This window comes from Nelumbo lutea, chromosome 6 (genome assembly GCF_056320005.1).
Source record: "Nelumbo lutea isolate HS-2025 chromosome 6, American lotus-T2T, whole genome shotgun sequence".
NCBI lineage: Eukaryota > Viridiplantae > Streptophyta > Magnoliopsida > Proteales > Nelumbonaceae > Nelumbo > Nelumbo lutea.
Genome location: NC_142689.1, coordinates 26,001,425 through 26,026,023, shown reverse-complemented (window position 1 = coordinate 26,026,023; position 24,599 = coordinate 26,001,425). Strand labels below are relative to the sequence as shown.

The 24,599-nt window shown below is 39.7% G+C and overlaps 1 protein-coding gene across 1 annotated transcript; it reads left to right on the top strand.

Annotated features, from left to right (window-relative positions):
- Positions 1-1,680: 1,680 nt before the first annotated feature.
- Positions 1,681-23,631, top strand: TPR3 (Tetratricopeptide repeat (TPR)-like superfamily protein). Its single transcript, XM_088950282.1, has 8 exons — positions 1,681-1,943; positions 20,688-20,781; positions 20,860-20,910; positions 21,002-21,175; positions 21,375-21,554; positions 21,773-21,892; positions 22,653-22,786; positions 23,113-23,631. The coding sequence occupies exons 1-8, from the start codon at positions 1,789-1,791 to the stop codon at positions 23,189-23,191; spliced, it is 987 nt and encodes a 328-aa protein (XP_088806408.1). The 5' UTR covers positions 1,681-1,788; the 3' UTR covers positions 23,192-23,631.
- Positions 23,632-24,599: the final 968 nt, after the last annotated feature.

Here is a 24,599-nt window from a genome sequence, read left to right as displayed (position 1 = left end):
GATAAATAAGAAATATTTTTATTAGTGATGGGAATGAAATACAAAATTAAAAATTGACCTAGAAACGATGCCATTTTCCTATTCAAGTGGTGGGTCAATAATTTGACCTTTTAAGCCAAATGGGTCAATCCATGATGTCATAATTAAATAATAAAAATTTTAAAAATGATAAATACACAAAAATATTAAAAAAGTATAAATTTTGCAAAATACATTTGAGTCCATCTCTTATTATATATGTATTCATCATATTAAACACAAAAGAAAAGTGATGAATGGGAGTTATTTTTAGTAGTGGTGGAAATGGACTAAAAAATTAAACTAACTTGAAAGGGAAACTACTTTTGCATCTAATTGATGGCCAATGATCCATAGGGGTGCAACTTGGGAAAGTTTAACTTGAGCCCAAATTGACCCATCTTGTAGACCAAAAAGTTTGGGCTTTTCTATTTTTTGGATTGAGCCCCAAGGGTGGTCCTTTGGTAGCTCTTGCCACGCTTAACTATAATATATGCATATATAGATACATATTTGCAAACATGGATGCACATACATATACATACACATACTTTTATATCAATTTTGTCGTGGAGCTGGTTGACAAAACCAAGTCGGCAAGTCCAAACCCAACCCAACCCAAGTGCATCAAATTTCAATGTAGTTTGGCCCTAGAGTGGATAGATCAGGCTTGACTTTGTGCTTGAGCCTTAGGCCCAATGCATAGGGTTGGTCTTGGTTTGAGCTTAAACTTGACCCTACGTACATGACTTGCACCATAATAGTCCAATTGTTTGGGTAAATGAATCATCCAATAATGTCATAATTAAATAATAACAAATTTTAAATAGATAGAAATTGAAATCACAAAACATATAAAAGTTATAAAAAATTTTGATATATCTAAAATATTTTAAATATATCATATTAAAACAAAGATAAGCATGAAAAGCAAGAGTTACTTCTAGAATTAATTATGAAAATGGTATAGAAAACTTAAACTTGCCAAAAAATGAGATAGTTTTTCTTTCAAGTCAAATAGGTCAACAAATGATGTCACAAAAATAGAGATAAATAAAAGCTATAGAAAACACAACAAAAAATATGTACATTTCTAATATTAGATATTTATCATATTAAAAAAAATAAAATATGACAATTAAGAAGCATTTTTTTTATTAACGATGAACAGGAAATATAAAATTTAAATCCACAAATACACTATGCTTTGGTTATTTACCTTTTTTAACGGGTTTTGGTAAGGATACTAAAATTGCCACATACAATGTAATTGCATATTTGTTAGTGAGTTATAAAATGACAATATACATTATATAATAATATTTTATATTTGTGTATATGTATTAAATTTAGTCTATAAAGTGATATAGGCCTAAAGCTTGTCCCCGACCTGCATAGAGCCGGCCCGGTCCCAAGCACTTCAGGCTTGGTGTAATGGGGTTTTATGTCCCAGGCCCGGTCTATGACGCTTATCATTGGTTTGGTGGCGTGGTGCTAAGCCCGGACCGGCCCGGCCCATGTTCACCCTAGCAATTGCATCGTGCGCCCGCCCAAGCCTTTCCCTTTGATACAAACGATCATACAATGATACCCGACTCCCAACCGTCAAAACGAACGGTTAAGATCTCGTCTTAGATAGACCCAAAAGCGCGGTATACCGTCGAAGTTAAAACGATGGTTTGTTGGGTTGGGGGTTGCTTTCTTTTCATTCCCTACTTGAAGCTCTCACTCCTCAACACGAACGCGTCACAGAACTACCATAGCATCTGAATGGCTGAAGCAGTGAAATCAGAAGGAGAAGAACGGGGTGGGTTGTCTCTGAAAGATCAGGGCAACGAATTCTTCAAAGCCGGGAACTATCTCAAAGCCGCTGCTCTTTACACCCAGGCTATTAAAAAGGATCCCTCGAACGCTACCCTCTACAGGTTCTTCATCCCATCTAATTGAGTAAATTAATAGAAATGAAAATTTCCTTTTATCTTTCACAAATTTCGAACTTGGGTTCTACGCACTTGTTTTTATTTCAAAGGTCGAAGCTCAATTTGGTTCAAATGTAAGTGGTGATAATCCGTTTCGAAAGTGGAACATTGGTCTGATTCAAATGGATATAATGTTTTTTTATTTTCTTAGTTTGATTAACCTTTTGGTCTCTGTTCACAGTGATTACGTTGTTTTTACTTTTATTCTTGTCTTCGTTGTAAGGTAGAACATCTTTTGTTAAAATCTGTTGGGAGTTGGAATGCAGTTTGCGTTCAACTTTTTTGCAGGTAATTTGGGAAGTGCCACGTAACCTCCTTATGGAAGAAAGCAAGTTGTCTCTCATCTCCTCGGGATCATGGCATATGTCAACGGATTTTATCTTTTACCCGCTCAATTCGGATGGACCTGGATAAGTCTTATCAACTTACTCGGAGTCATCTTTGGGTGTGAAACTAACTCTGGACTAGATGGGTTGACGATTTTGGACACGCATCGTGAGGCCCAAAGCAGCTTGCCTATATAAAGGTCTACCCTCCAGCCTCACAAGGTATGTGCGATTTAGCTCTAGAATTCCCTTACAACCTTCACATCGCTAACTTAAGCATTAGAGTGCTCACACCAGGTAAAGCACCTCGGACACTGACAATCTTGTTTTGTTGCTCGACCAGGCGACATCACTAGCTCGACGTCCGACCTATCCTCCTACAAGGCGCTACTAGAATAATGAGAGAGAGATGTACGTTGGAAATAATCCAGTAGACATCTAGGTAGCTCATCCCCAAGCAAACAGATAGGCCAAGGTAATGAATAGGGCAATCCTTTGCAGACTTAAAGCTTGGCTTTCTCGAGCTAAGGGTTTATGGGTAGATGAGTTGCCCAGCATTCTTTGGGCCTATCGAACTACCACCAAAACGACGATCGGAGAGACTCCCTTTCAGTCTGACATATGGGAGGGAGGCTGTCATCCCTATCGAGATCGAAGTGCCCACCTTACGGTTTAAGGCATACGACGAGGAGACCAATGACAACGAGCTGTAGACCAACCTTGACCTAGTGGAAGAAGTCTGGGACTTGGCCTATATCCGGACCGCAGCCTACCAACAACGAGTAGCTCGGTACTATAATGCCCAAGTCAGGAGGCACCACTTCCGAGTTAGCGACCTAGTACTTCGGAAAGTGATGGTACCTGAGCCCTGTGTAGATAAGGTAGGACCGAATTGGGAAGGTCCCTACAGAGTACTAAGGGTACTCGGTGAAGGAACGTATGAGCTCGAGATGTTTGAGGGGAAGTAGATACCCCGTGCCTGGAACGTGAATAACTTAAGGAGATACTACCTTTGAGCTTGAGAGTTCGGCGTACGCAACTTCACAAACTTCTCAAACTTTCACTAAGTGTAAAAGAGACCACCCGCCTCGATGACCTGGTTGAGCTGACCTGCATTATGGAGCACGTCGGCTAAACTACATCTGAAAGGGGATGCCAAGTCGCTCTTAGCCTAAAGGCCCCCCTGTGTCGACCTAGTAAGGATGTCGGCAATTCGGTATGCCCAGGCACTTTAGGTTATTATCCCATACTATGCCTAGTTGCTTCAGCACCTAGGTACCTTGGGTTATAATCCCATATTGAGTATATTTTTGTGAAGTTTCAGTTTTAAAGAAGAAAGACAAGAGGTGTGCAAAAAGGAAACTTCATTGATGATAAACAATAGTTACATCGTTATAAAAAAAAAAGAAAAAGTTTTTTGAGGTTGAGCTTGGAGGCTTGGCACTTTACATATATAAAGGGGGGGGTCCAAGAAAAGAGGCAAAGATGATTCAGACGTCTCGGGGCTCCTCATCCCCATCACCAACCACATCAGTAGCATCCACTTCGAAAACATCCACATTGGCTCCAACTACAACTCCCTTGTCGATCTCGTCTTCTTGTCAGGCTCCAGATCGACCCGATCTGTCATATCATTTGTACATGCCAAGGACTTGATTGAGGAAAGATCAAGCTCGGGGTACATTGACCTCACTAGCATTTGGCATAGTTTGGAGCCTTGACGAAAAGCGTCGGTGCCGAATTCCTCCCTCTTATATAGGAAGTCTGGTGAAACTTTGAATTCCTCGACAAGTCAGACCTTGGAAGCCTGGACCACGTTGAGGAGTTGTGCCTCGCGTTCAGTGAGGAGAGCGTCCTTCTCCTACAACTCCTGCTTGAGCTTCTTGACGTGAATCTCTAGTTCACTGTTTTGGTTCCGATTAGTGACCAACTCGTCTTTTAGCTCGTCGATGAAGGACACAACCCGTTCAACCTGAGACTGGTACTCACTCGCTACTGCCTCAGTAGTTTCAACCCTCGCCAGATGCCGCTCAGATTGCTTGACAAGGGAGTAGGTCAGGGTGTTCGTCTACAAAGGAAAGCAGGAGCTAAGTATAGAATGCAGATCGAGAATAGCACGAGGAGGAGGTTGGAAACTTACCATCATGAAGGAGCACATGACCTTGTCGCCGAGCTCGCCAGCGCGCACCTCAAAAAGATCAGAGACCTCGAGGAAGACGGACTCCTTGCTCTTGATTAGGGTGGTCCTAAAGTCCATGATAGTCTGCCTCCCCTTAGGAATGTCCTCAGTGCCCGAACTACCGGTCGTCGGGGCCTTGGGTGGTAGAGGGCGCCTCAGATGTCTGGGCTGCCACAGTCTTCAATGAGGTCTTCTTTGCTTGATCTTCTTTGACCAGGTCGACCACCGGGACCGCCTCGGCAACACATAGCGCTACGAGCTCAAGAGACGACGCTCGAGGTGCTTCCTTGTGGGCCACCTTTCTCTTCTTCCTCTTCCTCATGCTCTGAAGAAATTTGATAGTCAGAATGCTTGACATGTCTCATGCACAAGAAGACTAAGAGTTAGTCAAGCCAAAACGAAGTAATAAAAGTGAACACCCGAACCTAAGACAATGACCTACCAGGAGGACTCAACCCGGCTTCAATCAGCTTCTCCTCAGCCAGAAAGTCACTCAGCATCAGTTGGTGGTCTACAAGGTTCCACACTTTGGCCTGCACTTGCTTGCTCAGATCTTCCCCATTGTCTCTCACCCCCTTTCTCCAATGCATCGGGAAGGACCACCCATTGGACAACTCAAGGAAGAAGTACTTACTCTTCTAGGTCGGGACTTTAGATGGAAAGCCATGCAGAAGTTTGTACTCGGGCCAGTAAGGTAGTGACTAATCTTGCTCGGGGTGCTAGTAAGGTTTTGCTTTATTTGGTAGAGGCTGGAAAAGGTCTTAATATCTAGAGGAAGGCCGGTATTGAAGCAAAGGGATATTGTATCGATCAAGGTGCGGATGGAGTTTGGGTGCAACTGATCAAGGTTGACATTACAATACTTCAAGACTTCGGGAATGAAAGGATGGAGCAGAAACCGGAGAACCGCCTTCAGAGCCTCCTCGAAGACGACAACCTTGTCCTCGTCATGCTCCCAAGGGAAAGCCCCAATAGGAAGTAACCGAAGTGGTCAAGGATCCTATATTTAGCCGCGAGACCATGAATCTCCTCAACAAACAGTTCAGTAGGACCAAAGTGGTCTGGCACCTTGGCCCTAGGTGGCCGACGGGAAGACGAAGCCCCTTTATGATAGTCTCGTTAGTCTTGGACTGAGGACCCCACCTTGGCTTGACCGGGCTGCCCTCTCTCCTCATCGGACTTACCACTCGACATAATGGAAAAGAACAAGGAAAGAAAGCAAAGGAAGGTGGCTCACCTAAGGAACAAAATGACCAACCTCGCCGTTCTGATTGAAGACACTGATGACATCATGCTTTACGACCTCAATGCGCACGAGAGCTTAGAAGGGACGAAAGAAATGGGTCCCCAAGGGCCCTATTTATAACCGCCTAAGCTGAGCATGAACGGTCTAGATCGAACAGATCCCACGATTCCTAGGGGTGTGATTGTTCGTATTTGAGGTGAAAACAGTTGAGTGTTTTTTGACATCCGGGGAGCTTAATCTTCATGTGACGTCCGTGCGTGCCCGAGACGTGACCTCGCCTCCTAAGGTCGGAACCAGTTGAGTCAATCAGGTCTGAACCATTGGTTGAACCACGATTGAACTGAAGACTGGGCCAAATCTATTTAGCATGATGATACTCATGCCCTGACTTGACCACGTCGGGCTTGGGAGTGGGGGGCAATTGATGAGGGGTAATTTGGCTAGTCCAATGATGTGATGACACATGGAGCGACGAAATGATGTGGTGACACCTCAGCGATCCCAGTCACCTCAGGCACCTCAGGTAACCCAGTAGACCGAGGCCCGGGTAGTTCAGCTACATGCACCGACATGCCAAGGTGCAACATAACCTCCTTCTAGAAGCAAGCCGATTGTCTCCGATCTCCTCGGGATCACGACATACGCCAACAGATCGTATCTTTCCCCGCTTGATTCGGATGGACCTGGATAAGCCTTATCAAGTTACTTGGAGTCCATCTTTGGGTGCGAAACTAACTCTGGACTAGATGGGCTGACGATTTCGAACACACATTGTGAGGCCCACGACAACTTGCTTATATAAAGGTCTCGCCTCCAGCCTCATAGGGTACGTGCGATTTAGTTCTCGAATTCCCTTACAATTAAGCTCTCAGCTCTCTCAAATCTCCACATCGCTAACTTAAGCATCGGAGTGTCCACATTGGGTAAAGCACCCCAGACACTCTGTCAGCCTTGTTTTGCAGCTCGACCAGGCGACATCACTAGCCCGACGTTCGAGCTGTCCTCCAGTAGGGAGCTACCAGATCATGCTACATCAAATAACAAAATAAATATGATCGTTGTATTAATTAGTAGATCCACTTCTTTAAATTTATATGTTTAGTTACTGAAAATGTTTTAGAGAAGGAGCTTTTCGATTGCATATGTTTGTCAACCTGTTTAAGGAGGTTCTATTTGTCGAATGATGATTTGGTCATTGTTAAGAGGTCACTCCTATAATTTTCACTTTCATATAGTATAGCATGATATAGGCTGTAACATTCCACAAATTATAAAGACATATACTGACTAATACGTGGTGACAATTATGAGTTACTACCTTGTATCTCACCAGAACAAGAACTTATTACTAATTTACCATCTTAGGAGGGGCATATCAGGTTTCAGACTTTCAGTGCAGAGTTACATGGGCGTTGCACTGAGGAAATTTGCCCTGAAGTTTATGTCCATAGGTCTTGATTTGTTTGGACATTGAAGCTTCATGTTAACTCAGATTTTATTAATCCATGGAATCGTTTTATGTGCACTGTCTTGGGATCCTAGACTTGTATTAATTAACAATCTATTTCGGGAAAAAGAAAAATAGGGATCTAGACTCTAGAGGTAGTTTGGTAGACAAGGAAAGGGGGAGCAAACGCCAAAAGGATGGAACCAATGTTTTTCTTCTTTTATTTGACAAAGGCAGTGGTGAGCATTACCATCAAATAGTTGAAAAGAAGATGGGCACACTGCAACCCATGGCTTCTCCACCAAGCCAAATAAGAGATGGATCCTAGTGTCTTACATCCAGATCAGGAAAGAACTCCATAAATTCTAGCCTCACCACTGAAGGTACTAATTAGTAAAGTGAAGGTTTGCTCCTTGGTAGTTGTCGTTGTCAGGGTTGTAGACATACAGATAGCTTTGACAACAACAATACAATGAATATGCTTCCAGTTATCAGAAAAAAAACAAAACAAAACAAAACAATGAATATGCTTCAATTAAAAAACAAGTTCTTGATTTGTTGGGGAAATCAATTGACTTGAGTTAAATATTTCGTATGAGTGTCACTTGTTGTGGAATCCAATGATTTATGTTTATCTAACTGAAGGAAATCTTTTTAGAGAGAGTTGTCTGGTTTTTGAAAAAGGGAGAGTAGAATGGTTTTACAGTGGTTGAAGGCTTGGACAAGAGATTTATGAAGATGTGCTTATAACCTTATACTTGTCTTGTATTCTCTTTTGAAAAATCACCAGTTATCCTAATTGGCCAGTTTGGTTTTAAATATAAGCACAACTTCTAAAACCGCCATTTATCCTAACCGAAGATTTTTCCCTTTTTCACTGAGGTGCACTCCCCCTTCCTCCTTCTTTTCCTCCATCTAGATGTCTGCAGCTTATTGTATTCTCTCTCTCTCTGTAATTATGCTAACTGCTATCTTGAATCCTTTAACTAAATCATTACTTTCCAACAGCATTATTACACATGTTTGAGATCTGAAGCCTTCTCTACAAACCTATCTCCTTTCATCTATTTTATCTGAAACTTCTTCAACGTTTTAGCCTACCATCTCTCTGTTTTCAGCATAAAGCTATGCACTATCACTTGTCTTATCTGCACATGCCTAGATAATCTTAGTTTACATCTCAGCTGTTGGAGCTAATCTTAGATTCTTACAAATGCATTCAGTTCTAATTATGTCCTTTCCAGTCTTTCCACTCATCCATCACTATATCTTTGTCTCTGCTACTGTCTTTTTATAGGCAGTGTTGCGTAGACACAAACATGGTTGTTGGATTGGATGCTTGTCTAAGAGTCTAACTGGGCAAGATGAGAAAACATGGACTTGTGGACATGTCTATGGAAAGCTATATACTATTAAAATAATTCTTTTTTTTTTTTGAATTCTAACATTATATACCTACAAAAGATGTTGCCTTTATTGGTAAGTGACATTTAGTACAAAAAATGGGTTCATCTTGTAGATTATCTGTTCATTTATGCCAAATAAGCTAGGAGATGTTTTGTAGAAGTACCCTCAAGAATCAGTGGAGTGTTGGACTTGGACACGTCTGACATGGCACATCATCCATTTAGGATAGTTCCTGCAACTGTTTATGGGCATGCTACTTCTTAGTTTCATAGTTGAGTGCTCTATTGGCCTTACAACCATCTCAAAGAATTTTCTTTTCAACCTAATTGGTATTATCTGATTACATCACATTCTAGATGCTTTTTTTTTGAAGAATAATAATTAAATTCATAAAAGAAATAAGAAATCACCCGAGAGACACATTAGAGAGCATTCTAGATGTAACTATCCACTTTATAAAGTCTGTTGTTTTCCATGGAGAATATACATTTCAATCTGTCTCTGATCATGGGTCTTCAGACTGGGGTACAAAATGGTCAAATTGAGGTTTGTCTTGTTCACCAGTCCTAATTGCTTCATTCTTACTCTTATTGATAATTGCATTGAATTCCTCAATCCTATTTATCTTAATTTTTTTTTTTTTTAAATTCTAAAGGGGACCTATAGGGATGGGAGACTTGCTAACAGCTGAAGTGTTGGTCTCTCTACAAGGTTTGAGATTGTCTAAACAATAATGCCACCATTAGATTGAAGTGAAAGGGGACTGAAGGATGGTAATAGGATGGATGCAGGTGGGAAATTTGGGAATTTGGACCCATAGGCAAACTATGAGAGAAATATGATGTCTTGCAAGGGAAATTGATGTAAGTTTTAGATGGGTTAGAAGGACAGCCAATGGTTTGGCTGATGGATTAGTGATGCAGGCAGATGCAGAAGCAGGAGAAGAATTTATGGGGAAACAAACCAATTTTCCAATTCCTATGCCAATTTTAGAATTTTTGGGTTATAGGATATTGGTACATTTTCAGTTTTTTATTTTCTAGTTGCAGGTATTTTATGAATAGGGTTTTGTTTTTTATATTTTTATTGCTATTTTAAAATTACTATTTATGGTAACTCTCAGACTTATTCTTTATAGTAGTTCTAGTGGGATTAGGAAACTGTTAAGAGTGTGAGGTCATTTCTGTCCTCTTGTGTTTTTTTTTTTTAATATTTGGGCACCTATTCAAGGGCACCTTTGTAATTTTGCTTGTGAAGAAGAAATGAAAAGTCTCTTGGTGTGAACAGTGCCACACCAAGCATCTTGACACTTCTTCTTTTCTTCTCTCTTCAACATCTCTAAACTTTACAACTTGGTATCAGAGCTATGGACGATCAAGAAAACTCTGCTGCTGGTTGTGACTCACAGATAGATCCGCTGACATCAGCACACTGCCGGTTGACGTCAGCAGTCCTTACAGTCGGCGACATCTTCATGGTCTTTTGATGGTCACTGATTTACCCTGATTTTAGGGGAATTTTGGTATAAGTTTCATGGTGGTTTGAAGTTGTTTTGGATTTTTCGGATGAAAATTGGCGAAAAATCCAGATCTGGAATTTAGGGCTTGCATGCTCGTATGGTGGATTGGTTGCTGCTGAAACCTTTTGTGTTTGAGTCGTGGTAAACCCCTGGGACTGTAGGAAGTAGTCCTGAATTTTTTAGAGCCCTAAAACATTTTTTGGGAATTTTTTTCTTCCCATATTTTGTCCCCAGTAGTTATTTTTCCTAGGCTTTTTGTTGTAACTCGTGTCTAACCTTGTGGAAAAGGTGTTTGGGAGTTCAGCTGTTGTTGGAAGACTGGTGCTGGTGAGAAATTTTTTTTGGAGGGGTTGTGATCAATGGACTCACACAAAGACGTTTGCGTACCTACCTATGTTCTCCCAGGAAGCAATGACAATGCCGGAGGACAGATTACTACTGTAAAACTTGATGGGACAAATTTTCTTGAATGGTCTCAATTAGCCAAGCTTACAATTGGTGGAAGAGGTAAGCTCGGGTTTATTACCGGTAAGGAAACTAAGTTGAAGCCTGAAGATCCACACTATTCCAAATGGGAGCAGGATAATCTATTGGTTATGTCATGGCTTGTGTGCTTTATGCAGCCACACATCACCCGTAACTATATGTTCCTTTCAACAACTAAAGATATTTGGGACAGACTAATTACAACTTATTCTCAAGCAAAAAACATTGCTAGAGTCTATCAGTTGCGGAGAGAAGCATGTATTATGTGACGGGGGGAGAAATCAGTGGCCATGTATTTCTCCTCACAATCAATTTGAGAAGAAATTGATCATCTTGAGGCTTTGGAGTGGAAAGATCCTGTTGATGTTGAAAATCCAAGAAGTACCTTGAAAAAACTCGACTTTTTGATTTTCTTGCTAGGCTAAATGCTGATTATGACTTCACTAGGCAACACATCCTTAGTGTTGATATTTTTTCACTTTTCACAACATATTCTCTTGTACAAAATGAAGAGAGTAGGAGGAATGCTATGATGCAAGTGTTCGTAGGTGAGAACACTGCTCTTGTGTCCACAAAGCCTAAGTAGAGTTTTGGTAAACATGAAGAGGTATTTTGTGAATATTGTAAGAAGCCGAAGCATACCAAGGATAAATGCTAGAAACTAAATCCCCACATGAAACCTGAGAAGTTTAAAACTGGAAAGAAAGTAAATTCTCATGTTGCTACTACAAGTCATGATTCTCAGACTCATATGCTTGAGGGAAATCCTCCTGCTCTAGCATCTACTCATGACACCTCTGATGTGATGGAAAAAGTGAGAGGCATCTTACTCCATTTTGAAAAGAGTGGGTTACCTACATCTACTGGTTCAAATGCTTCTTCTAGTGGCTTTGCAAAATCAGGTACTGCACTTGCATGTCATGTTCCACCCTCTAGCTCTTGGATAATTGACACTGGAGCCAGTGATCATATGACTGGTATGCCTTCCTACTTTACCACTTATAGACTTTTTTCAAGGAAATGTACGATTACCATTGCCGATGGATCCCATACCCCAATATTGGGTTGGGGTGAAGTTAAACTTACCAATAGCCTTTCTTTGAACTCTGTACTCCATGTTCCATAATTGCATAAAAATCTCTTATCTATTAGTTCTCTTACAAAGTCTCATAATTGCTCTATAACCTTCTTTCCATCTCATTGTGTCTTTCAAGACTTGAGTACGGGAAGATGATTGGCAGTGGACATGAAGCTGGTGGAGTTTATTTTCTTGATCAGTCTCCAATGTTAGCGTTGATGTGTCAGTCTGTGTCTTGTCATGATGAGAAACTAAGTCAATTGAAATTGTGTCATCATCGTCTTGGGCATGTGCCTTTTGGTTCCTTTGAAGTTTTTCTTTCCTAGTTTGTTTGAGTCCTTGTCTAGTTTTGGTCTGCAATGTGAAGTCTGTCAACTATCAAAGCAATGTAGAACAACCTTTTTTGCAAGTAACAAAAGAAGTAATGTTGCTTTTCATTTAATACATACTGATGTTTGGGGACCTTATTCTATTCCATGTGGGTGGCTACAAATATTTCATTCTCTTTGTTGATGACTACTCGCGGTATACTTGGTTGTATTTGATGAAGAGCCGAGATGAAGTTCCTTCAATTGTGAAAGGCTTCTTTAGTATGTTGGAGACATAGTTTGAGAAAAAGATTAAGATTATTAGATCTGACAACGCCAAGGAGTACTTTGAGAAGCACTTACAAACCTTTCTTGAAGAAAAAGGAGTGATTCACTAAAGTTCTTGCCCTCATACTCCCCAAAAAAATGGGGTGTCGGAGAGGAAAAACAGACATGTGATTGAAGTTGCTAGAGGCTTATTATTCCATATGCATGTTCCAACTCGGTTTTGGGGGGATGTTGCTTAAACAGCTGTATATCTTATTAATAGACTTCCCTTGCAGACCTTGCATCTCCAGTCTCCTAATCAGCTTCTTTTTCTTGATGAGGATATATCCCATCTTCCTCCCAAGGTTTTTGGGTGTGTTTGCTTCGTCCATGACATGAATCCTTCTAGGCTGAAATTTGATCCAACGTCTATCAAGTGTGTCTTCTTGGGTTGTTCTTCAGTCCAAAAGGGGTATCGTTGTTATGACCCTTGCTCTGGAAAAAAGGTATGTGTCCAAAGATGTCACATTTTTTAGTCTACTCCCTTCTTCTCTGTCTCTCGTCCTTCTCTTTAGGGGGAGGGTGTTAGTGAAGATCGAACTCCCTTTTGTATGCTGATTCCCGCAACTGATACTGTTAATACTTCTTCTCATCCTCTTGTGGTTGTAGTAGTCTTCTCCTTCCTGTGCCTATTCCTCGGTCTTGGCATTAGTGGTTCGTCAGATGAACAAAGAGGGCGACTCCAGAGATTGAATGTCCATTACAATTTGACCTCTTGAACTCAGGTAATTTGGATTTTGAACATCTTCCTGTTTCCGATCCCTGTGTTGAATCTATTGTTGAGCCTCCTCTTGTAGATTCTAACCTCAACCTTCCTATTGCAATTGGTAAAGCAAGATGGTCATGTGTTAAGTATCCTATCTCAAACTATGTCTCTTATGATACTTTGTCACCCTCTTATTGTGCTTATATCTCTTCTTTTGCTTCCGTTTTTATCCCCACAGTGTTACTGAGGCAGTGCAGTTCCCTCATTGGAAGGATGCTATGAACCAGGAAATGGAGGCACTAAAAAAAACCAGACATGGGAAATTGTTTCTCTTTCAGAAGGCAAAATTCCTGTTCGATGCAAGTGGGTTTACACAGTGAAGCATAAAGCTGATGGCTCAATTGAAAGGTATAAAGCTCGACTTGTGGCAAAAGGGTACACCCAGTCTTATAGCATTGATTACCAGGAAACGTATGCACCAGTAGCCAAGATGAATTCAATTCGAGTTATCATTGTCTCTTGCTGCCCAATATTCTTGGCCTTTGTATCAAATGGATGTTAAGAACTCCTTCCTTAATGGAGGCATTCAGGAAGAAGTTTACATGGAACTTCCTCTAGGAGTGAACATCCTTGGGAGTTATGGCCTTAAGCAGTTCCCTCGAGCTTGGTTTGACAGATTCAGGAAGGCTGTCTTAAAAATTGGCTTCTCACAATCACAAGTTGACCATACCCTGTTTATTAGGAGAGCAAATGGAAAAATAACTATGTTGGTAGTGTATGTCATTGATATTGTTATCACAGGGGATGATATCTCTGGGATTGTTGAACTGAAGTCTTTCCTTGCTACTGAATTCGAAATTAAGGATCTTGGAAATCTCCGGTATTTCCTTGGGATTGAGGTAGCAAGGTCAAAGAGGGGCATTTATATTTCTCAGAGGAAATATGTCATTGATTTGCTTCAGGAGGTAGGAAAATTGGATTGTAAACCGGCTGCAACTCCAATTGATCCCAATCATAAGCTGGGAGTTGATGATGGAGATGTCCTTACTGACAAAGGTGTGTATTAGAGACTTGTTGGTCACCTTCTCTACTTGTGTTTGACTAGACCAGATATATCATATGCTGTGAGTGTGGTTAGCCAATACATGCACAAGCCTAAATTATTTCATATGCAAGCAGTGAATAGAATACTTGCCTATTTGAAGGGATGTCCATGAAAGGGGATATTGTATTCTAATCATGGTTATTTGAAGGTAGAGGCCTATTTTGATGTTGACTAGGCAAGTTCTATTGATGATAGGCGGTCTACTTCTGGCTATTGTACATTGGTGGGTGGTAATGTTGTATCTCGGAGAAGTAAAAAGCAATCAATTGTGGCTCGATGTAGTGCAGAGGCAGGGTACAAAGCTATGGCACATGGAGTTTTGAATTGTTGTGGTTGAAGAACTTGTTGACAGAAATGGGAGTGCAAATTGATACTCCAATGATATTATATTGTGACAATCAAGCTTTCATAAACATAACCCACAACCCTGTTCAACATGATTGTACAAAGCATATAGAGGTTCATTGACATTTCATTAGAGAAAAAGTTGCCAGTGGAGAGATTTGTCTACCTTATGTGAGGTCTGAAGACCAGTTGGCTGATTGTCTTACTAAAGGTATTCCCAAATCAAAGCTCGACAACAATTTGAACAAGCTAGGCATGATAAATATCTATGCTTAGCTTGAGGGGGAGTGTTAAGAGTGTGAGGGAATTTTGTCCTCTTGTGTTTTTTTATTTTTTTATTTTTTTATTTGGGTGCGTATTCAAGGGCACCTTTGTAATTTTGCTTGTGAAGAAGAAATGAAAAGTCTCTTGGTGTGAACAGTGCCACTTGGTTACTTATGGATTTGTCTTTGTTCTAAAGCAACTGGGGGTTGTTTTGGGTCAATTTCCTAGTCCAAATTGGAGCATGAAAGGGGACATCTGTGTTAGTAAGTTGAGTCTATAAATAGACTCATTGTAATTGGAGTTGAAGAAGAGTGATTTGATGAAAGAAGCTTGGTTTAGTGAATTCTGGTTGTTGCCAGAAATCTCTCTCTCTCTCTCTCATTTCTTTTTATAAGTGATCTGTCTCTTTGTTGTTTGCCCTACTGGCAAGAGTTCTCTCTCTTCTGATTTCTTGTATATTCCTTTGTGGACAGCAAGCATCCTACTTACTTTTTCATCCATATTCTTCATCTTTAACAACCCACAGTCCCTCATCCTTCCCATAAAGCCGACCACGTCTGTCCTACATCAGTTTAGTATCAGAGCCAAATCCCAGGACATTAGATCCATATCAAGAGGTATCAGAGTCATATCTAGAGGTGATCATGATAAACCCTACAATGAAAGAAGTCAATGCTAAACTTGATGATTTGGATCATAGCTATGAAGAAGAGAAGGGTCAACTCTGCTGATAAAAGAGGGTCAACTCCATGATCAAATTGACTCTATTATTCATGTAGTTAGGAGAGGACACAGCTTGCGCCTTTCCATGGGAAGCTTGTAACTGACTTATTCTATTGATTAATGAAATCTTGCTTATTTATCAAAAAAATGGCTCTATTACATCTAAAGTCACTTCTTTGGAGCAGAAAGTTGCTGCAATGGATGAATGGATGGCAAATTTGAGTAGAAATTTGCTGAAATAGATCACAAACTCAACATTTTAAATGCCAAGTTGGAGAAGGGTATTGTTATGGGTGAAAGTTTTTCAAATGCCACACATCTAATGGAGTGTCTAAACCTATTTTTTTGGTAGCAAACTCTCAGATCATTGTTCCTATGCTGCCCACCTACTATGCAGCAACAATTTCAGCTTTGAAATTGTCCTTAATGTTCTTACTGCAAAGGCTGCAACTATAGAAACAGTTGATGGGGAAGAACAGTTAGGTTTAGAACCAAAGCTTATTGTAGATCAAGAACCAAATTTGGAGATTCATCATGTGCTTGAAGAAGTTTCCTATAATGTTCACCATGTGCTTGAAGAAGAAAAGATTCATCATATTGAGATGGTGATTTTCGAAGATAAGAATCCAAATTTTGGTCGCTTCAAAACTCAAGGGCATAGTTTTTTTTTTTTTGAACTTGGGGGGGGGGGGAATGATGCAGATGCAGAAGCAAGGAAAGAATTCATGGGGAAACAAACCAATTTTCTTGTTCCTAAACCAATTTCAGAATTTTTGGGTTATAGGATATTGGTATATTTTCAGTTCTTTATTTTCTAATTGTGGGTATCTTAAGAATAGAGTTCTGTTTTTTTAATATTTTCATTGCTATTTATGATAACTCTTGGACTTATTATTTATAGTAATTTAATTCTCACAATTACTATTTTTAGTAACCTTGCAGTTTACAATTTTTAGTAATTTTGATGTCTTTTAATTAAAGTAGTTTTAGTGGGATTAGGAAAGTATTATTAGGGTTGTTTAGGAGTTAGAGTCCTTATTTAAGTGTCCTTATGTGTTACTTATTGATTTGTCTCAGTTCTAAAGCAATTAGGAGTTGTTTTAGGTCAATTTCCTAGTTCAAATTGGAGTATGAAAGGGGACATCCAAGTTAGTAAATTGAGTCTATAAATAGACTCATTGTAATTGGAGTTGAAGAAGAGTGACTTGATGAAATAAAGATTGGCTTAGTGAATTCTGGTTGTTGCCAGAAAATTTTCTCTTCCCCCCTCTCTTACTTTTCTTTAGTAAGAAGAAAAGCAAGTAGCAAGCATCCTACTTTTCATCCATTTTCATCTTTAACCACCCACAGTCCCTCATCCATCTCATAAAGCCCTCCACCAGATTCTAATTTAGTAGGGGACCCCTACTCATCCTACATCAATTAGCTAAACAAGGGTCAATGAGGGAAGAATATTTTTGGGGTGCATCATAATATTGGACTTATATGGGGTGACTGTATTGTACTTGTGTTTTGTTTTTGAATGAAAGTTACCGTTTTCAATAAAACAATTGTTATTCTAAATTATGTGTCCTTAGTTCCAACTTTGCATTTGCCTCATTCTAGTCTCATAAATTAGTACTATGCCATTAGCAAGCAATATACTTCATTGTGATGGAGGATCTTTTGGCAAATGTCTAAATGGCTCATTCATGAATTGCACAAACAAGACAATTGATGTAGGAGTCTAAAAGAGAAGCTGGTAGACTGCATATCAAGTCATAGTTGCATCCTTCAATCTAGCCCAGAAGAGTTTAGGTGTTTCAGGCATAGGGCTGTGGCAAGGGATGATAAGGGAGGCATTGTTTTAAGTTTCTAAGGGCCTGCAGGGGTTGGAAATTCACAAAAAGTGGAGTTAGTTGCAACTTCCTTTGGAGCCTAGGAAGTTGAGTGATTTTTCTACAAATTGGTTGGAAAGGGGAGTTCAAGATTGAGGAAATAAGAGAAGCTTTGAAGAAGATAAATGGGGATAGAGCCCCAAGTCCGGATGGGTTTAACTTCAACTTTATCAAGGCTGTTTGGATTTTTTTTGGAAGAAGACTGTACAAATGATTGATGAGTTTTATGACTTGAAAGAGCTTGACAGAAGAATTAATGCCACCTTTATTTCACTGATACAAAAGAAAGATGGAGAAGTGAATATTAAAGACTTCAGGCCAATAAGCTTGATTTGTATCCCTTACAAGTTAGGCATGTCTAGGAGATTGAGAGGTATAATCCATGAGGTGGTGGGAGAAGCTCAGATGACATTTGTAAAAGGAAGGCAGATTTTGGATGGGGTACTGGTGGCTAGCGAATAAATTGATTCTAGAATAAGGAGTGGGAGACCGGACTGGTGTGTAAAATTGATATTGAGAAGGCTTATGGCCATGTGAAGTGGGGGTTCTTGGAGTGCTGAATATGCTCATGGTTAAGTCTGCATAGTTGGGTGGGATTGAAGGTTTTAAAGTGGGCTCAGAAGGTCCTTATATTTCTCATCTCCAGTATGTTGATGACACTCAAGACACTCTTATTTTCCTGGATGCTTCAGTGGACCAGGTGTCAAACCTAAGGGCCTTACTGGTTAATTTTGAATTGCTCACAGGTTTGAAGGTCAATCTGGCCAAGAGTATGTTGATTGGGGTGGGGGGAAGTAGGGAGGGAGGAGCTGGAACATTATGCTGCGGTGTTTGAATGCCAAACTGGAGAGTTGGAAAGAAAAATACCGCTCATTCGGGGGGGGGGGAGATCACTTTGATTAGGAGTGTTCTGTAAAGCTTATTGGCATATTACCTCTCCTTGTTGAAGATACCAGCAAAGGTGTCAGAAAAGAATTGAGAAACTTCAGAGTTTTTTTATTTCTATATATATATATTTTGTGGGAAGGGGTAGGGGGAGAATCTGGTAAAATGGGACAAGGTATGCTGGCCAAAAGAAAAGGGTCGATTGGGAATTTAGAACAGTCAGAATATTCAATAAGGCTCTATTGGGTATGTGGCTATGGAGGTTTGGGTTGGACAAGGATAGGGAATCTCTATGGAGAAGGGTTATAGTTGGAAAGCATGGGTTGGTGAAGTTTGGGTGGGAATTCAAGGAGGTATCAAGCTCTTATGGAGTGAGTGTCTGGAAAGGAATAATGCAGTTTAACCAAGACTTCAAAACCTTAGTAAGATTCAATGTAGGAGATGGATCAAGAATAAGGTTTTGGGAGGATGAGTGGTGTGAAGCAGGAAGTTATATGAGGTGTGCCCACAGTTATACAGGTTAACTGATCATCAAGTCAAGATTGACCAATGCTTTGAACTCAGGGGTGACCAGGTAATTTGGTGTCCTAACCTAAATTTAGAAGGCCTCTGTTGGACCAGGAGATAGAAGAGTGCATTCAGTTGTTAGAAAAGTTATAGAAGATATTGGTTTCAACCTCCTTGAGGGATGGGCTATGGTGGAAAGAATGCAGAAATGGAAGGTTTACCGTGAAGTCTTTCTATCCGGCTTTGGTGAATGATCAAACGGATTCAGATCAAGTGGAAGGGGTCTGGGGGAATCCTGTTCCTCCTAGAGTGGAAGCCTTTGCTTGGTTGGTTGCATTGGACGGCATATTATCTGCAGATTACTTAAAGAGAAGAGGTTTTAGCTTGGCTAACTACTGTGTTTTATGCAGTTCGGATGGAGACAGTTCTCCATCTGTTTTACACCTGTAAGGTTGTAATCTTTATTTGGAAATTCTATACTTCATTGTTTGGAGTCAGAGTCTTTTAGCCAAGATCAACAGCTGAACTCTTCTTAGCCTGGCCAAGTCTCAGAAGCAACAGGAAAGCAAAGATAATATGGAGCTGCATTCCTTTTGCTGTTTGCTGGGCCCTCTGGAATGTAAGAAATAGAAGACTATTTGAAATAAGTCTAAGAATATTGAATCACTAGTGACTGTGGTTAGGAAACTAGTGGCAGATTGGTCTTGGGTGCTCCCAGAATTTTCCAAAATCAGTAAATCAGATATGGGGGAAACTTTTGGAATGTTCTTGAAATTCAGATGTAATTCCTTTCAGTTTTCATTGCTGTAGTTTTTAAAGTTGCCGTGTATGGTGAGGTGCCAACTTGTTACCTCTTGGATTGTATTCCTTTCTTTTGTTAAATGAAATTTCTCTATTTACTCTTCAGAAAAAAAAACTCAATAGATGGCTGGACAGGTTCTGAAGTAGAGGGAGATTATCAAGTAATGAATAGTGATAAACTGGTTGAAATTTGGGAAATAAGTACCATGGGCCTTGCGGTATTTGGTAAGACATGCAAATGCATTGAGTGCCAACTTGAACTACTTGTCTAGGTGGGTGCCAAGGCCAGCAAATTGCATGGCTGACTCACTAGCATGATCTGGTATGTCAAATAATACTTTCTGTTGGGGTGAACCAGGGCCATGGGACATTGTAAAATTGAAAAATTACTGTGCTAGTTATTCATAAAAAAAATTACTGTGCTAGTTGATTTGCCAGCTAAGTCTGTGTTGAGTGTAAACCACTATGGCTAGTTTTTCTCCTGTTAATATTTGAGTAATGTTACTAGACAAAAAATGATCTAGGCCAAAAAGGAGGGAGAGAAGTGATTCTACCCCTTCATGGAAACAAGCAAACAATTTTTTAAATTTTTTGAAAGTAAGAAAAATATTTTATTACGCTTTCTACATGATAAACGTCTAAGCTTTATAATATGCCACTCTCTACACCCGAAGTAGAAAATCACTTGAGTACAAAATCCCTTCTCTTGGAAGAAAAAAATCTTTAAGAGCAAAGACCCAAACTATAAGAAGACGGCTTGCATTTGTCATTGGGTGGATGATGAATGGTGTTTGGTGGTCTTTAGGTTGTGCATCATCACATCAGGGAGGCTAGATCATTAGCATCCAGAGTGAACATCTTGTTCAGACAGGTAACTCAATTTGCGAATTATGTGGCTGATGCTTTGGTGAGGGAAGGGGTTGGGAGAAGTCCTTTATTGGGGCTTGGACCCTCCAACACCAGTTTAGTTCTTGGTTCTGTGACATTTTTGTTTTTTGAGGTTTCTTGGGTTGTGTTGTTTTCCCTTCTATTGTACAAGGAACTACCCTGTGATTTTTTTTTTGAAATTGGACATACATCTGTATGACTGCAGCATTTTTTTTTTCTCACTTGGTGGATTATCATTTTCCATTTTTCCTGTTACTGTTTTACAGCAATCGAGCTGCAGCATTTCTACATTTGGTCAAGCTTACAAAAGCACTTGCTGATGCTGAGACCACAATCACATTGAATCCTCAGTGGGAAAAGGTATTATTGTTCTCTGTTGCCCATATTGGTTGTTGAGTTTCCATCCTTAAACAACTGGCTGGTTTGATGTGCTTGTAGGGCTATTTCAGGAAAGGATGCACGCTAGAGGCTATGGAGCGATATGATGATGTAAGTCAAAATGTTATTTCACTTTGTTCAGTGTTCTTGCTTTCACCAGATGTCTTCTTTGGTGATGGTACTCATTATCTGTGTAATTTAGGCTACTGCTGCTTTCCAAATAGCTTTGCAGTACAATCCAAAGAATACAGAAGTTTCAAGAAAAATCAAGAGGCTTGCACAATTGGCAAGAGAAAAAAAACGAGCTCAAGAGGTGGAAAGCATCCGATCCAACATTGATGTAGGAAAACACTTAGATTCCTTGAAATCTGAACTGGTGGGTGTGGTGTCTTTAACAGAACTTGTTTCTGCTGTCCATGAATGTACATGTTTGTCCTCATTCACTTATTTGAACACATTCACAACGGCCAAGCTATTGCTATTGTGTTCTCAACTGATTTTGAGAAAATAAAGACTAATATGTTACTCCTACATTTTGTGATGCCTGAAATTGATCGTATCCTTTTAATTTGCAGTCTGAAAAATATGGAACTGAAGAATGTTGGAGAGACATCTTCTCTTTCCTTGTCGAGACCATGGAGACTAATATAAAATCATGGCATGAGACATCTAAAGTTGATGCAAGAGTTCATCTCCTTCTTGACAAGGAAAAGACACAGACTGATAAGTATGCTCCAGTTGTCACTATTGATAAGGTATTAAATCACATATCTTTGTTAACTCCACCCTACTTCATTTCCTCCGTGTTTTTGTTTTTTTGTTTTTGAATTTTGTAATGTATTTGATTTTGTGACTGCACCTACCCTTTTATTTGGAGATGGTAGAAACCTATTCCAGCAGATGAATTGTTTTATGCTAAACTCTATCTCTATTCCTTTTAATTGCTAATGAATTGTCCTATCAACCATGCCAGGCATTTGAGTCACCCCATACACATAGCAGCTGTTTTTCATTTCTAAGGCAGTATGCAGAAGATTCTTTCTCTAGAGCAGCTTGCTTAGTGGCACCTAAAAGTATTATATCTTATCCACAGGTAACAAATTCTTTTTTCCTTTTCTGTTTTTTTTTTTTTGTTTTTTTCTGGATCTTATATTTAGTAACATTAAGTTAGGCTTGTGTTGAAAAGATGATAAGTCCCATTCTTAGTTCTATTTGAAATTTAGTCTCTCTTGAAGACGGACTTGAAGGTGTTTATTGGCCATGTTAGTCATGCCATTCATTTTGTTGTCCTGGAAAAAAATTATACTTGCAGGTTTAGAATGTTGTCTACACATCAGAATAAATTCAATTACCTTAATAGGACTGAGTTTTTTTTTTTTTTTTTTTGCTTAAGCCAACAATTGGTAGAATCAGAAGCTAGCATGTACACCATGTTTTATAGTAGAAGTGGAGCAGAAATTTCTCTCTTCTTATTAATGCTAATTATTTTATCATGGTCTTCATTTTATGAATAATATGTGTTCCCTGTACCATTCTATACTTTTTGCTCTTTTAGGTAGCTTCTTTTTTTGATAGCTTCTCTTTTGGGTAGCTTGTTGGGCCATTTTAGGAGCTCTCCATTTCAGTATTTCCTAAAATGCTGCATGTTCTTTTATTTTTTTTGATTGGTGCCTTGTCAACATTGGAGAACCTAGGTATACTTGCAAGAAATTGGTGCCTTGTCAACATTCAAACGTAGCCTATAGTAGGAATTCATCTGTATGCATGTTCTTCCATAAAGGGAAGCTTACAACAACATTGTTTTTAGGCAGAGTTGCCAAGAACAATATCTCATGGTAAAAGGCTGTCTGCAGGTATGGAAAGGACAAGGTTCAAGGAAGTGGAGACATGGGCAAAGTGATGGTTTCTTTGTCCAATTTGAGTCGCCTGTTCTGCGGAAGTTGTGGTTTATTCCTAGTTCAAGTGAAAAGGGGCTCACACTGTGCAGGTCTCTCCCTCCCTCTCTCTCTCTCTCTCTCTCACTCTCACTGTGTGTGTGTGTGTGTGTGTGCGTGTGCATGTTGGGGGGTTTTTGATTCATGTCTTGTAGAAGGTTTTATAGAATGTAGACTTATCTATATGGCAATTGTAATTAGTTTGTGCCATCAAAACGGATAATAAAATCTTTGAGTTTCCTCTTTATAAACTATTACACTCGAATAACCTGAGTTGCCTAGGTGAATGTTCTGGACGATTTTTAATGTATAAGTTGAAGAGATAATTATTTCTCAACAATCTCATTGAAATAGGTTTCTAAGCTTAATTTATTTTCAGGGACCCTGAGGTTTTGGATGTCAACGCCCATGAAGTACTTCCTCGCCTCTTCAAGCAAACATTCTCTAATTCCCAATAGCCTCTTCACTGGTTGGGTCCTATTGGAGAAAAATGGCAGGCACCTCTTAAATGGAAGGCCTTGTAATAGAAGTTGGAAACAGTATCAAGTTATCAAGTTTTTCCTTGTCTCAGTTTCCTGCTTGGATTTTGATGGTTTGCAAAGAGTGCCTTTCAGAGATATGCACCAACCCATACCCCAATGGCATTGTGATTTCTGAATTCCATGTGGTGGTTTTGTGAGAGGAGCATCTGGTCCCTGTGGCGTTAGTGTACGGTTATCATAGTCTTGTTTCAAGTGTTTTGATTTCCCTTATTTTTTCTGTTTGGGGTTGGATGGATTTGCCATCACCTGAGTGCGTAACCTTTATTCTTGTTTCTGAGACCCTGAGCAACAAGCATAACTGATGGTGTGTCAAATCATATTACAATCATTACCAAAAAAATATCATATTACAATCATGTGTTTAGAGTACAGCAAGGTTACTGTTGTGATTTATGAACATAGCTTTATTTATTGCTTACAAAAAAAAAAACTTCACTCGTTATGCAAAAAGGGCATCGAGTTTTATGCCCCTTTTTTTAATCAGATGGATGTATTTATGTTAATCAGCAGATGCGCCCTCCGGAATTTGGCCCTTGCAGATTACTGGTGCAAATCACTTTTAGCCTCGTCTCGTTTCTGTGTGATCAGTTTTGAGTGCCCAAAGCAAGTTAGGTTGCTTTGTTCATCTCATCGTCAAAATTTTTCTAGGTGTACTTTGCAATGTCTTGCAGAATAATGGGGCGTTTCGGTATTGGAGAGCCCCTCAAAATGGAGGTGTAAGATTGATTATGCCGGTAAATCACTGTCTTAGGGCATGTTAGGCATAGCAATCCCAAAAGAATGCAGTTCAAAGTTCAAACAATCAAGAATTCAAGATTACTAGCCCATATTGGTATTGTACTATTGCCCTTTTAGCATGACAGGGTCATTCTGATTTCTGAGGCACTTTATTCCAGATTATTAGATGAGAGATTTATTGGAGCAGTGTTTCAGAGACAAATCTGGCAGAAAATCAATCGCCCAAACCGATATATGGATGCAATATCATCCAAGATATCCGCAAATCATGATAACAGGAAGGGCCAAGTGGCCCAATACACAATCCATTGGCCTTACAACGGTGTTAGTGCATTAGTTTTGCAGCAAGCCAGCAACCGAACACCATGATTCAACGTTTTCCTACAATGGTGTTAGTACGGACTACGCATGTGACAGGAGACTTCAGGGGCCATCTGATAGAGTGATAACTGCTGAAATAGGTGGTCAAAGCGTATTGATGCAAAGATTCCGAGCTAAAAATGGTTTATAATATTTTTAAATTTTGAATTACAACATTATTAATCAAGTCTCCATTCTCAGTTCTTTCATGTTGGTGCCTGTGGTG